This window comes from Papilio xuthus, unplaced genomic scaffold, assembly GCF_000836235.2.
Source record: "Papilio xuthus unplaced genomic scaffold, Pxut_1.1 DF826923.1, whole genome shotgun sequence".
NCBI lineage: Eukaryota > Metazoa > Arthropoda > Insecta > Lepidoptera > Papilionidae > Papilio > Papilio xuthus.
In genome coordinates this window covers 5,691,021-5,706,416 of record NW_013531726.1, presented here as the reverse complement: position 1 = coordinate 5,706,416, position 15,396 = coordinate 5,691,021, and the positions used below count along the sequence as shown (strand labels likewise).

The 15,396-nt window shown below is 34.2% G+C and overlaps 3 protein-coding genes across 4 annotated transcripts in view; 1 reads left to right on the top strand and 2 right to left on the bottom strand.

Moving 5' to 3' along the window:
• The window catches only part of LOC106122596 (transmembrane protein 135), a 10,041-nt gene extending 1,489 nt beyond the window's left edge, over positions 1-8,552 (top strand). The window contains exons 1-9 of one of the 2 annotated variants that reach the window (XM_013318664.1): positions 7-253; positions 1,253-1,383; positions 2,381-2,507; positions 3,048-3,199; positions 3,462-3,573; positions 5,694-5,846; positions 7,021-7,161; positions 7,388-7,554; positions 7,939-8,552. In XM_013318664.1, the coding sequence (XP_013174118.1) occupies positions 95-253; positions 1,253-1,383; positions 2,381-2,507; positions 3,048-3,199; positions 3,462-3,573; positions 5,694-5,846; positions 7,021-7,161; positions 7,388-7,554; positions 7,939-7,990 (1,194 nt within the window). In that variant the 5' untranslated portion in view covers positions 7-94 and the 3' untranslated portion in view covers positions 7,991-8,552. Of the gene's footprint in view, positions 1-6; positions 254-1,252; positions 1,384-2,380; positions 2,508-3,047; positions 3,200-3,461; positions 3,574-5,693; positions 5,847-7,020; positions 7,162-7,387; positions 7,555-7,938 lie in introns of those variants that run through there. The other variant, XM_013318663.1, reaches the window with a different exon arrangement.
• A 2,596-nt stretch (positions 8,553-11,148) lies between these two features.
• Positions 11,149-14,320, bottom strand: LOC106122546 (Heat shock protein 70 cognate 2). The gene is made up of 6 exons (XM_013318575.1): positions 13,898-14,320; positions 12,720-13,601; positions 12,382-12,651; positions 12,208-12,309; positions 11,876-12,103; positions 11,149-11,611 (listed from the first exon to the last, which is right to left on the bottom strand). Exons 1-6 carry the CDS (start codon positions 14,066-14,068, stop codon positions 11,342-11,344), a joined length of 1,923 nt encoding a protein of 640 aa, XP_013174029.1. The 5' UTR covers positions 14,069-14,320; the 3' UTR covers positions 11,149-11,341.
• Positions 14,321-14,677: 357 nt separating this feature from the next.
• LOC106122455 (uncharacterized) lies at positions 14,678-14,929 on the bottom strand. The gene has a single exon (XM_013318414.1). The coding sequence runs from the start codon at positions 14,927-14,929 to the stop codon at positions 14,678-14,680; it is 252 nt and encodes an 83-aa protein (XP_013173868.1).
• Positions 14,930-15,396: the final 467 nt, after the last annotated feature.

The following is a 15,396-nucleotide window of genomic DNA, read 5'->3' as shown; positions in this document are numbered from 1 at the left end:
TAATTACGTGTGTAAATATCTTTCACTTTTAATCAGTTTATATTAAAATATTAACTTGTAACACTTATAACTAGAAAAGTTTAAATTATTAAAAATGGTTGAAGCAAGTAAGTTTTGGTTTGAGAAGGCCTGTAGCCATGCTCCATGTAATACTTTGATTCACCCCTGGACTTCTACATGCAAAGATGCTACAGCAACTATGCTCCTTAGTTGCATTAAAGGCAGTTATAAGTTCTACGCCATGGTGTACCTTGTAAGTTAATCATTATTAAGTCTAAATTTTTCAACAAAACATATTAGTCATTAAAAATTACTTTGAAATAATATAGAAACTAGTTTGTTAAGTGAGTCGATTTGATATTTTTTTTCCTTGTTAATTTTTTTTTTATCTTAAAATAATATAATTAAAAAAATTGAATAATTGTTTTATAAAATATTTTATTTTTTATTTTAGAGTTTGCTGGTATAAAATATTTCGTTTTTATCAATAAAGAGATTAATTTATCACTATTTGAAATGTTATCAATATACATTGTGTATAATGCAATAATTCTTAAAAATGATAGATGAGCAAGATTATGCTTTACCCTTGACCAATTTACAAAATGACTAAAATTTATTTTATGATTGAAAATTATTTTTGGGCCTATTTATTTAGAAAAAAAAATTTCAATAGGTGATTGGTCAGTAGACCAATCAGCCTAACAGGAAACACCTGATTTCTGTTATATATTCAGAGGGAGAATTACATTGACTTTTTACTTAAGATTAGTGTTTGAATAGCTGTTACAATAAGAGTTAAAATCACACAGTCAAAACTTAAATAGAGAGAACTAGATAAGTGAGAAATTCAGGTTAGAGAGAAAAATCTATAAGTGACAACAATATTGCGGCTCTCTCTCGGAATCTCTCTTATCCAGTTTAGGTTCTATACTTTATACATACCATAACAAATTTTCGATATAATTGAATTATGAACAATTGACATTTCATTGAAATGGGTAGGAAATAAACGTCTTTGACTATAAATTTTGTGGAATAACATATGTTAAAAAAATATTGACTGCTGATTTTTTAAACGAAGAATATTTTTGCAATGCTGAACGTAAAACTTTACCACAGTATCATAAAAATTAAAGATAAATTCTCAATTGCCATATTTATAATACAACATTTAATATTTGTGTAAACTCTAGATGTGCCACAGTTATAGCATTTCTTCTTTGTGATGATTATGAAAATTTGTTCACAGATTCAAATATTAATGAAGGGTAAAAAATTGGGGAAGGATGAAATGATTGAGCAATTCAAATTGTATTTAAAATCTGGTATATTCGGATTGACAGTGGGAAGTTCTTTTGTCACATTGAATTGCATATTTAGGTAAGTTGAGTATCTTCTCTTTCCATGTTACACATTACACATTTGGTTGTTACACATTTACACATTAGGCTGGTACATATTAGGTATTTACACATTAGGTAACCTTGGTAATGTTATAACATTTACATCATATTATTTTAACAAGTTAGCGGGTTACTTGATGAACAAAGAAATAAAACTCATTTTATGTTTCCTGTTGAGCTGGGTTAATGGAAAACACCCTATATACATCATAGTATAAGGAAAACGGGGAAAGAAAGAGATATCCCAAAAAAGGGATGGACAACATGTTCTGTTTAAGTATTCCTGCAGTGAAAATTGACTGTCAAATGTTTTATTTAAATTTACCAATGTTCAAACTATTGTATGTATGTCGGTTGAGTAAAACAATTGATGGTGCAAGAGTGTTTAATACAATTAGTCCGATGTTGAAATAACAATCGGACAGTGATTTAAATTGTAATGAATTAAACAAAAATAGATTTAAATATACAAAAATAAGTTAATGCCCACTGAAAGCCAGCAAGGTTGCGGAAATCTATTAGGTGATAATAATGGACACATTTTGCTTAATTGTATAGTAAAAAAAAATGTTTACAGGTGCGTTTTAAGACATGTATTGTAGATTTAAATGATTGTAATGAAGTAAAATGATAATTTAAATTCAAGGATTTCAGTTTATTGTTTTTAATATTCTGATTTTTTATTACTTCACAACTTGTTATTTTTATGACACAAAATTACGGAGATATTACCTACTACCAAACAAACATACTGTGATTATACCTGTCGTTACTCCGTCCGCGTATTTAAAAAACTTAATTAGTGGATTATGTATTCTTCCAGACTGTTCTACATCTATGTAAAATTTCAACGAGTTCCATGCAGACTTTCTGGTGATATCTTGTAACAAAAATTCATCCATCCATCTTACCATGATCGTAAACTTAACATCTGCTTATGATAATGATTTTTTAATATAGTTATGTTTGTTTAGGGCGTTATTCTTCAGCCAATTTAATTATTACACGACAGTCCTATTGCCGTGTACGGTGAGCGGTCTTGCGGTCTACTTCGAGCCACCGTACAGAAGAGTTATGGTCGTCAATCTATTTGTCAACTTGGTAAGAAATTGTTTACTTTTAGTCTGATCCTGGTTGTAGACACGACATGATGAAGATAGGAGATACTGAAAAAAAAAATCAAGTTATAGATTGTCACTTTTGACTTGTGTCAGTTTTGTCTGGTGTGAGATTTGTCAACTTATGCTTCTTTACATCAAAGGACCGATTGGGCAAAGACCACTTCATGTTTCGGTCTGGTCAGATAATTATTTTAGAGCGTAATTATGTTTGAAATGCGTGCATTATAAATATAATGTGCTATTTTGTGACCATTAAGTTAGGTTTTATGTGTCGTCTGACTGCCAATCTTATTCACAGTGATTTTTTTTCAAATATAGGTACTTTGTTCAGCAGCATATTTATACCCTGTACCAAACTAATCACTCACAGTACAATGCTATCCAAACTTTAAGGCGGCTCGGTCACAACTCCACCACCACAATTTTAAGAATCGCCGTTAAAAGCTTATATAGTGGTATAAAGTATGAATCTTGTAATACTAATGTTATTAGTTTCGTAAAAATGTCCATATTTTAACAGGTGTTCGAATATTGGGTAAGAACATTAGAAATGAAAGGATGGCTTAGGAGGACACCAGGCAAAGAAACGCTTATCTTCATGTTGGGTAGTGCTGTCTTTTTCTATTTAATGAGAAAAGAAAGAGAGAACCGTAAACGAACACCATTGTTTTGGTAAGGAAATTAATGTGTTTTTTTCGTTGATTAATTTGAAATTATTATGTAATTGACTAACTGTTGCCCGCGACTACGTCCGCGCGGAATTAAAAAAAAACTTAATAGTAGGCTGTGTTCTTCCAAAATCTATTCCAAATTTCAGCGATATCCATGCAGCCGTTCTCGAGATACCTTCCAACAAACATTCTCATTTAAAATATAGATATTTTAAAGGATGAAAAGATTAAGTGACACTAGGTTTATGTTTTTAAACTTAAAGGTTCTTCACTCCGCCGCGAGTTTCGAAGGAAGTTGGAGAGCCGATAAAAGGGGTCAACGGGAGGAGTCCTGCTTGTCCACATAAAGGAAACTGTATTAATTATATTTTGAGGGTAAGTTAAGTTTTCTATTAACTCCACGCAATATCAAACAAGTTTTATTTTAAAAGTCTAATCTTGTGAATTAAGAAAATCGATATAATTAAAAAAATAGAGAACCTCCTTTTGAATTCTTTAAATAAAATTGTATTCCATAACAATGATCCTTAGTAGTATAGATATATTATTTTGTATGTTTAAATATCCGTCGTTTTCCCTATGACGTTTTTAAGGAATTCATATAAGTATATTGCGCAAACATAGTTTATTACCGACTCGGGGTAATAACGCTCCGTCTACTTATGTCTTATACAACTAGTAGTTGACCACAACTTCGCTAGTGCTTTTTAAAATAGTCTATAACTTGCCCGCGTGCATTAGCTACCTTTCTGAAAGTTAAAATCGTTATGCTGATAAACATAAAGACAAACATTTTTAAAATTGCTTTTTTGTTATTAACAACGCAAATTCATCTTGTGCACTAAATATGATTTTCGGTATTACATACAGACAGTCCAATTATTATATATATGTATATTAGTTATAGTAGTTTACCTGATTGTAATTATTGCGTAAGGATAAATAATTGTTTTGTCTTAAATTATACTCATGATATTTGTTATTCTGTTATATGAATAACATAATATTGTTAAATAGTTTCCTTATATATCATTTATTGTTTTTAAAAGTGTCTTGTTTATTTAAACTTTTTACCATACCCACTTAGGGTTGCCAGGTCGACAAACAATAGCCGGACAGATCGGCCAGTTTGGCCGGACATTTATGTAGAAAGGCCGGACACCCTACAAAGGATTTTGTCTGTATTGTCGCCTAAGCACGGTCCCACTCGTTTGCAAAAGCCGACAAAAGCCGGACAACCCGGACACCGTTTATTTTGTCCGGACACGCAATCAAAATGCCTACTTATAGCCGGTATTATCTACAGCACTGGTACTTAATGCAATTAAAGTCAATTACACTGCATTTTATTTTATAATACTTACTCAAAAAGTGACAAGAGTTTTAGGTTTTTGCTTCAGTCCTTTTCCTTTTCCTATCCTTTCTTAATACTCTCCTTATTTCTGTCTCCTCTGTCCAGGTCTAGTGCATCGACTTATTAAAGGTGTCTATAAACAGTGGTTTCATCGCTTATTTAGCGAAATTACTATATCTTGGCGTAATAATTCAAATATTCTTTCGTAGTTAAATACGTATAAAAATGAGTCGTGACAATTTTCATGGCCATGACGTTAATACCGGTCTGGCTACAATTGTTGTAAGCAAATTTATGTTGTTTTTAAAATATCATATAATTGCTTATATAGTACATAAGGAAACTTGACATTTAAATGTTTTTGTTATTCTATTATCTGACCTATATACCTTTTCATACATGTATCCTAGCCATTTTATTTCCTTATTTAATTCCCTACAGGTACAATTATATATACACTTACAATTGAGCCAGTATTTTCTAGTTACATAAGAGTAAAATAAAAAAGAGGCATTAAGGTCGTATTGTGATTGGATTAGAGCGTATTATTGTCTATGAAGACATTTCTAAATCTATCAGCTCACTATATGTCCCCATCGAGGGGCTCGGAGCCTACCCTAAGTTAGGGGTGACTAGGCCATAGTCAACCACGCTGGCCAAGTGCAGGTTGCTTGACTTCACACATACCTTTGAATTTCTTCTCAGATATGTGCAGGTTGCATCACGATGTTTTCCATCACCGCAAGAACGTCGCATAAATGTACATATGTAAATCGGAAATAGAAAAACACGTTGGTACATGGCCGGATTCGAACCCAGGACCTGCAGATTGCAAGTCAAGTGCTTGACCCCTGAGCCACCGACGCTTCTTTTCTAAATCTATACAATTTAATTTTTTTTAAAGAAAATCATTATTTACTGGTTACATGTGTTTCATGCCACAATTGTCTGGTATTAAAGTGAACTGGCCAGGTATCTGTAGCACTCAAAGTGTTAAACGTCTTACAGTTAGTTCCTGACATCAATATCTTTGTATAAAACATATCGTTATCCCTATTATGTATGACAAAACAGAGATAATATGTTTTAAAAGAAGATTTTGGTCTCAGAAAGCTACTTAATATAAACAAACGTATTCCAGGGTACAATACAGTTGTTCGGCGTGGGGTGCGCTATGACAATACTGCGCACGATAATTCCTCGGATTCTGACGCCGACTAAAGCGTTGAAATCATTGAAGCTGTCACATCTCAAACTTGGAGTGTTCTTTGGTGGTTATATTGGTATTTATAGGGTAAGTTTCGTTGAACATTACAGCAAAGCATGTATTCACATTGAAATTCTACGAAGTACGGGAGGCCAAGCGGGGATTTTTGGATTAGATATTTTAAACAGACTTCTCCATGCAGATTTTTTTATTAAAATATGAGCAGATTTTTTTATAAATTTCGTAATATTTCTTATACCATTCCAACTAAGCTCTAGGCTTGTGCACGATATGGTTTACGACAATAGTCGAATGGCGGGATTCGAACCCTCGACCTCTGGATCGAAAACCGTACCCTTAACTATTAGGCTATTGACGTTAAAGTTAACTCTTCCTGTCACAAACTGAAGCGCATGGTCATTTTTTACTTAGTATTTTGACCTACGGTAAAGGCTCTTTATGGAACGTTTCATTTGTTGTAGGAGTACTCGAGTGGGTGCAAGGTTCCTCTTTATGTTTAACTGCCACGTTTGAGTAAATCCAAGAATTCCCGCTTGGCCTCCCCTTTTAACTATCGCGACACTTGACAACGTTGTCTCTGTTTATTTTAAACAGAAAAAAAAGGATGACAATATGTGTCAAGTGTCACGTCATTCTAATTTAGTTGTTTGGAAAAAAAATATTTAAATATTTGTGAATAACGACAGTCAGTTGCAAAATTTGTAATTCAAACGAAAACATTTAAAATCGAAATATGTGACGCTTGAATATTTTTGCATAATTTATATATTTATAATTCGTGAAATATGTTTTTACTCTTTAAATTTAAAACACGTTCCATGCTATGAGTTTTTCGATACAGTGTTCTCGCAAGGCACGATAAGGGACGTGTTAAACTTAGGTCATGTACAATCATCATGCCCTTTTCCTAAAAAAGGGACGACACAGACGCCCTCGTTGATCTCTATTAACCATAATTTGTGAAATCACTCCCTTCTTACGCACACTATCATAAAATTCATCAACAGGGTGATATAAAATATAAAATACTAGCTATCGCCCGAGACTTCGTCCACGCGGAATTAAAAAAAAACATAATTAGTAGTCTATGTGTTCTTCCATTTTATGTTCTATAATATATGAAAGCCAAATTTCATCGAGATCTATTCAGCCGTTCTGCAGATACCTTCAAACAAACATCCATCCATTCTTCCATCTAAACATTCGCATTTATAATATTAGTAAGATAATATAATTTCAGCTGGTTGTTTGCCTGCTGTGTCGGGCGTACGGCAAGGATAGCGCGCTATACGCGTTACCCGCGGGTTTCCTCGCAGGCGCCGCGTTTAGAGCCTCACCGTCTTTGCCAATTTCATTAGCACCGTTGACATCTACGTTACAGGTATGTTATATTCAAACACTAGCTGTCGCCCGCGAGTTCCAACACATTACCTACTTTCCAAAAGTAGCCCCCTCAAAATAAGTCAAATAATAAATACACATTAAGGACAGACAGACAAAACTCTTAAAAAATTTATATTTTTATAAAGCAAATACTTTTTTTCGATGTCACATACAGACACTCCAATTTTATTAACTATATTTATTTGTTTTTTTTTGTGTGTAAGATCCTGGGCTCATGGGGCTACCAGGCGGGGTACATCCCCGAGCAGTGGCCGGTGGTAGAGCTGCTGTACTGCGTGTGCCAGGGTCTGCTGTTCCACGCACGCGTCATGCACGAGGACGTCTGCCCCCGGTACATCATCAACCTGATGACCACAGTCACCAGCACCAAGTCAGTATTACTACCTCCCATACATTTATATTGTTTCATATCTGTTTCTAGTGTTTAGACATAGCCAACTCGGATGTCGCTAATAAAGTTGTCTATGGGCAGTTATTTCGCTATTTTGACGAATTGTAGTAGCCACTCTTGTACTAAAAAAAAGGTTATTTTTTAATTGACAATAATGTGTAAAATTTATTAATCTTTGTTCAGTAAAAATTCACGTAATTGCGAGAAAATATTACAGTTCTGTGAGTTGGGTAAAAGAAAGTTTTTTACCGCCAAGACCGCATCAATTTGAGATCCGTGACTCTGCCTACACCTCAGGGTTACGGGCGTGAGTTATGTTGTTATTGTATTGATCTAATATACGGTTTTTTTCTTCAATTTCAGAGCTGACCAAATTCAATCGGCCTTCATACAGAGGATGCTACGGTCTCTATAGATGTTAGACACATTTTAGCGCAATTATAATATTGTATAAGTAAACGCGACAGCTTAACAGTTAATGCATTATTTTCATGTTGAAAATAAGAATTTTCTTCTCTTTATCGATAATGATATCACACATCACTAGTATAGTAGCTTGCGGTAGTTGGCACGTCGGGTGTAAGACAACCCTTATTATTGGCGTGCCAAATCAAATTCGATGTATAGCGGTTTTCAGATATCTTGGCGGATAACTTCGCTTGAGTTACGTAGAATACTGTTTTAGGTGTGCTAAGCCTTAGCGGGGTTAAGGCACTGTGCAGCGCGCATGATCTTCAGCCGCCAAAATATTTGAAAAGAACTATACTATAAATTTTCTGTAGTAGACCCGCGAGCTGTCGCGTTGTAATGGGACGCAAACCTGTGATTTTTTTTTAGAATTAAAAACAGGGTTTCCACGATGGCACATTTTTGGGGGTAAATAAGATATAGTTCTTTATTTGTACAGCTTATTTTTATTAAATAGGATTATTATTTAGTTTAAAAATGTAATAATTTTCCAGTCAATACTTGTGAAAGAATTTTTTTCTTGTAAAAAATGTCGACCAGTGTTGTTTACGTTAAGTTACCAGATATCGTCGGTTTCTAAGACTAGAATCCTTGTTTAATATTGTTATCTCTGTTTTGTCAAAGATAATGAGAGGGATGACGATATGTTTTACACGGAGTCTTAGAAACCATTGGATAAATATGTTGTCATATAAGAATTGACACAATGTCATTAGCTAATTTAAGATTAAAATGGGCGATAACAGTAATTCAATATGTTTTTAAATTATTCAAACTTTCGTGAGACCTTATACTAAACTGGTATAAAAACGGCTAAACACTCACGTATATTCGTCTGGTGGCCTGTCGCTCATTCCAGTGTCGGCAGTGAGCTGAGGGCCGCGTCCGCGAAATAATACCAGTACCACTCACCCTGATGAAGGGCCCCAGATGTGCTCGAAACTAGTCGGTGCCGCCACCGGACGTATATAAGTGAATGTTTAGCCGTGTTTATATATCAGTTCAATATGTTTTATAAGTTGTATCATTATTGTGGTCTAAAATATAACTAATACAATTTTAAAGTTAGATATAAAACGTCCAAAAATGACAATCTTTTTATAACCTTTTAGAAGTAAGTTAAAAAGGGAAAGGAATAATAAAGCAAAGCACATAATTATTTATATGCTTAGTTTATTTTATGGCTTTTTGCACATCATAAAGACCATCACACACGTACCTATAATATATACTAATACTAGCAGTCGCCCGCGACTCCGACGCCGCGAAATTAGGTCATTAAGTAAAAACCTAATAAGTAGCCAATGTGATCTTCAGACTATGTTCTATATGTATGCCAAATATCATCAAGATCCGTTTAGCCGTTCTGGAGATACCTTCAAACAGACACCCATCTATACATTCGCATTTATAATATTAGTAAGATTTATAGCAAGGCATATAACGATATATTTTCTATACAAATATTCAAGTGACCGCGCATAAAACTATATATTTTGATGACGTCATCAACACTGTAATTTATATAATCGCATATCTTATATCTTCTATATATATAAAAGAAAGTTGTGTTAGTTACACTATTAATAACTCAAGAACGGCTTTACCGATATGGTTGAAAATTGGTGAGGAGGTAGCTTACAGCCAGGAGACGGACATAGGATACTATTTTTTTTTCAAATATATGCCTTGAAGAGCTGCTTTTTATATAACTTAAATAATATTATACCTAAATGTTTAGATGGATGTGATGTGATTGGATGGATGGGTGTTTGAAGATATCTCTAGAACGGCTGAACAGATCTCGATCAAATTTAGCATACGTATAGAACATAGTCTGAAAGAACACATAGACTACACTAATTAAGCGGACGGAGTCGCGGGCGACAGCTAGTAGAATATATTTCGATGACGTCTTCAATAATTTATATAATTTCATATTAATATATAAAAACACTGGACCGACTATAAATGATAATTAAGAAAATTACTATAGGTACGTGTGTAATGTAGGTAGTACTTAGACATGTTTAAAATATAACGTAAATATATTTCGTTTTTGTATTATTAAGTGCAAAAAGTAGACGAAATTATAAGTGATAATATTTATTAGTAAGTTAATGAGGCATAAATTATAAGATTGTCATTATTTCCAGTCACGTATATAATAAATACATATTTAAGGTTAATTTGCAATTTTAACTAGCATTTGACCCCGACTTCGTCAGCGCTAAGTTACTTCCCGCATGTATCCCGTCAAAATTGGTCTAGTTTCAGAGATAACCCGGAACAAATTCAGACTTGTGTACAGACGGAAAATTTTCAATAGCTTTTTCGTTGTAATATGATTTTTTATACATACAGACAATTTTACTAATTGTATAGATTTGGTACAATCAAATTAGAACAAATTAAAAAAAAAGTTGGGCCTATCTGACTCGAAGGACCATTATGCGATAAACAGTTTGTTTTTATTTGTTAGTTTGTAAGTTTCTACTTTTGAATATGATGGAAAATATGTTGTCATAAATATGTTTAAAAATCAAATGAATATTATAATATGTAATTATGACGTGTTTTTACATTTTATTTATTTTAAAGTATGGTTTGAATAGATCCTTCAGTTTTATTTATAGGAAAATTTAAATAGTTTAATTTTATGGGAGAATAATGGTGCATTTATAAATTTTAGATTTCGGGAATTAGATATAAATAAATTGGGTTGTCCCGCACTTGACCAGCGTGGTTGACTATGGCCTAATCACCCATAACTTAGGGTAGGCTCCGAGCCCCTCGGTGGGGACATATAGCGAGCTGATGATGAAATTGGGTTGTCAAGTGGTATATTTATATTGTAGTTACCACGAATTACAGGAAATCCTGTGAACCAAAAATTATTTTAGATTGTTATAATATATTTTTGTAAAATATGATTTGCTTTGTTATTAGACAAATATTCAATAAAGATGCAGTTTTTTATTTAAAAGTTTTTCCTGGACTCATAAATTTATTTGTGTATCTGGTAACTAAGACCAAAAAATTTCGCAAATTAATCGGTTACTTCTATGAAATAAAAAAAATATTTTGGTAAAGCTTTATTGAACTGCAAATAGTAAATAGTGTAAAAATAATACAAACTCCAATTGCAAAATTTATAACCAGCTATTATATTAAAATTGAATTAAACAGATTTCTCTCAAGTATCTTAATCGTGTGTAATAAAGCATTTCAGTTGACTTTCTTTGCCGTAGAGTTCATTTATCGTGTTTGCCAAGTTCTACAATTATGTTCAATCATCTTAATCAAGTTCCTCAATGGTGGGTCCACTGCGACCAGGCGTAGTCGGCCTTACCCCTGGCCCGCCGACGCCGATGCCTGCACCTGCACCAGCTCCATGCAACTTCATCATAGCTGGCTGACAAACTGCCTGCAGTGCCTTTAAATGTTCCTCCAATTGTGACGTTGGAGCATTTGGATTGCTCTCGAGCCAATGTAACTGGTTGTTGCATTCTGTCACAACTGCTGTCCGTTCACTATCTGTAAGTCTTCCGCCTGAATTTTCTGCTGCCTGTAAAATATTATATATTATACAAATAATTTTTTGTTGATGAAGTTAATTGGTAATTTATGTTGATGCTAAGAAATCAAAGGTCCCAAATATCACGACCATATTTCACAAAACGATGTGTCGATTGTTTATGGGTATCCTAAATTATCATCAATAAAAGTAATTGGCATTATACATCTAAAGGATGTGATACAAAGATTGGTTTATAATCTCTTGCAATCAGATAAGACTTACTTTATTTAGCGAACGTTTCCTTTTACATACCGTTTTACACCCAAAAATATATCCTTCCAGTTGATTCCTCAATTCTACTGTCTTTCTTACAGCTTCGTCTTCCGCCTTGTACACCTCGGCATCATGTAGCATTTTCTCTATTTCCTTTTTGCTTAGACGACCCTTGTCGTTAGATATGGTTATACGTTCTGAACGACCAGTACTTCTGTCTTGGGCGCTTACGTTTAATATGCCGTTTGCGTCTATATCAAATGATACCTAAAATAAAAAAGACGACAACGAACACGACACAGTTTCAGGGTGAAAGTTGTGTTATAAAAAAGGTAAGATCATAGAATCAAACTAAGAATAAGATAACTCACTTCAATTTGAGGTATTCCTCTTGGTGCTGGTGGAATACCAGTAAGATTAAATGTGCCAAGCAAGTTGTTGTCCCTTGTAAGTGCTCTTTCTCCTTCGTAAATCTAAACAATCAAGAATAAATTACACTTTCAATATACCAATCAGATTTTGTCAAATTGTAAAAAAATCTTTACTTGAATCGTAACAGCCGGTTGATTGTCAGAATATGTTGTGAAAATTTTATTCTGTGCGATAGGTATTCTAGTGTTTCTTTCGATCAACTTTGTCATAACACCACCAGCGGTCTCAATGCCCAGAGACAAGGGAGCCACATCGACTAAGAGCACATCTTGAAGGCGAACTTCTTGGGATCCGGAAATAATAGCAGCTTGTACCGCCGCACCGTAAGCAATTGCTTCATCAGGGTTAATAGATAGGTTGAGGGTTTTTCCTCCAAAAAATTCCTAAAAAAATACACTTCAATATTGTAGTTGTATTAAAAATGTATTAGAGACAATATTGTCTGGTATACCTGTAAGAGCCTTTGGATTTTCGGAACTCTTGTAGATCCACCAACCATGATTACATCGTCTATTTCTCTCGTATTCATCTTAGCATCTTTCAATGCATTCTCAACTGGCACTAAAGTTTGTCGAAATAAATCCGAACACAATTCTTCAAATCTAGCTCTAGTAATCTTTGAATAGAAATCTGTTCCTTCATGAAGGGCGTCTATTTCTATACTAGCTTCTGTATTTGATGATAGTGTTCGTTTAGCTCTTTCACATGCAGTTCTTAACCTTCTAATAGCTTTCGGATTGCTGGTAATATTTTTCTTAAATTTCCGTTCAAACTCTTGACTGAAATGATCTACCATTCGGCTGTCGAAATCCTCACCACCAAGGTGTGTGTCACCTGCTGTTGATTTGACTTCAAATAATGATCCTTCTGATATCTGAAGAATCGAAACATCGAAAGTGCCACCTCCAAGGTCGAAAATAAGAACATTCTTCTCTCCTTTTAAATCTTTGTCTAAACCATAAGCAAGAGCAGCTGCTGTTGGTTCATTGATAATTCTAAGAACGTTTAATCCGGCAATTGCACCTGCATCTTTAGTTGCTTGACGTTGAGAGTCATTAAAATATGCCGGTACAGTTATAACCGCGTCAGTAACCGTACCTCCGAGAAACATCTCGGCTGTTTGTTTCATTTTGCTTAGTATCATGGAGGAAATTTCTTCAGGTGTAAACTTTTTTCTTTCTTTCTTGTATTGGACCACAATAGCCGGTTTCCCATTATCCGATATAACTTCGAATGGCCAATGTTTAATATCTTGTTGAATATTTGGATCATTAAATTTTCTTCCAATCATTCGTTTTGCATCAAATACGGTATTTTTCGGATTCATAGCAATCTAAAATATGTAATTAGAAATTCTTTATATTAATTCTTTAATTCTTATAAAATCATGTATCGAAATCTTACTTCTTACTAATAATACTAATGAGAATATTTAGATGTGTGGATGGATGGATGTTTGATGGTACCTCCGGAACAGCTCAAAGGATCTTATTGAAATTTTGCACAGATGTAGAACATAGTCTGGAAGAACACATAGGCTACTAAATATCTTTTTTTAATTCCTCGACGGAGCTCGGAAGAGGACGGAGTCGCGGGCGACAGCTAGTTTTCTACATAAATGTTTAATACCTGATTAATAGCAGATTCACCGATTAACCGTTCGGTATCAGTGAAAGCCACATAGGACGGTGTGATCCTGTTACCCTGGTCATTGGTGATAATCTCCACTTTGCCATGCTGGAAGACAGCCACGCAAGAGTAGGTGGTGCCAAGGTCTATGCCCACCGCTGGTGTTGGCATTGCACTTCAAGCTCTTATATTCAAGGAAAACAACATAGTACTTTCATGCATAGCTTCTAGTAACTTTTAAGGTGTGGGTTTATCCATAATCACATTATTGGTCAAAATGGTAAGGTTACTAGTTACTACGATTATTAGGTATTTACTTTAGAAAATACGGTAATTGTGAGCTTTTTTTTATTAATTTCTTTTTATACTGCGAATTTGTAACATTTTATCTTTTATTATGTTGTCAATATTACCTTGACTTTAAACGTCAAAGATAAATCAAAATTAGAAAAAAATAAATTTATCTTTCACCGAAAAGGTTATTCTATTAATCTTGGGTTTCTGACACCAAAATATCTGTCTATATCATATCTTCATCTAACATCCCTGTCACAATCTTTGACAAAACAAAGGCAACAATATGTTTTAAACGGAGATTTTGGACTCAGAAACACACGGTACGAACTAGGCTCATTTTATTTCTGACCCTAATTATTTATTGTATATTTTTATTCAAAGAGTCGAAATAAAAAGAACACTCTTAAATTAAATACGTAATTAAAACACTTTTATTTATTTAAACACTTTTGTATTTATTCTTAAACACATCGCAAAGAATGTTTAACGTTTTCCCTTCTTCTTCTTTTTATTAAAGTCAGGTGGGAAGAAACCTCTTGCCTGCAGTAATTCCTGTACATTATGACATGCGTAGTACACATTGTCCATTGCTGCGTCTGTCAGCATGTCAACATTACATCTCCCTTTAGACTTTCCTTTCTTCAGTCTCCCTCCACTCTTCTTACCTTTCTTCTTTTCCCCACCCTCTTCTTTTGATTTCTTTTCCTTTTTCTTACCTTTGCCTTTACCGGCCATGATTTAATATACAATAGTAACGGTTGCTATTTTTGTTATTGATTTAACAATGCGCGGAATTAATTATTTTATATGCGCGTTAGTTTCAACGCTTACACCCTAGTTACTGGTCGTCGACTTATGTTTTGTAGGTAGTAAGTTCGTAAGTAGTAAGATGTGATCACCCTTAATTTAGGGTAGGCTCCGAGCACCTCGGTGGGGACCTATAGTGAGCTGATGATGAAGATGTGACGATGTGCAATAGGTGTTTTTGTGTAGAAAAATAATTCTTTAGCAGATACAACAAACCTAGAAAATCTCATTATTCATTGGTTAAGATAACCACATCACAGTGGTAGAGTCCGCTTTTACATCTTCGCACGGCTCGCCCGGTGAAATACCACGACCACACAGAAGACAGGCGTCAAGTGGAAGCAATTCTGCGTTTCGTCTGAGGAGTGTGCGTCCCGGAGGCTTATTTAGTCCTC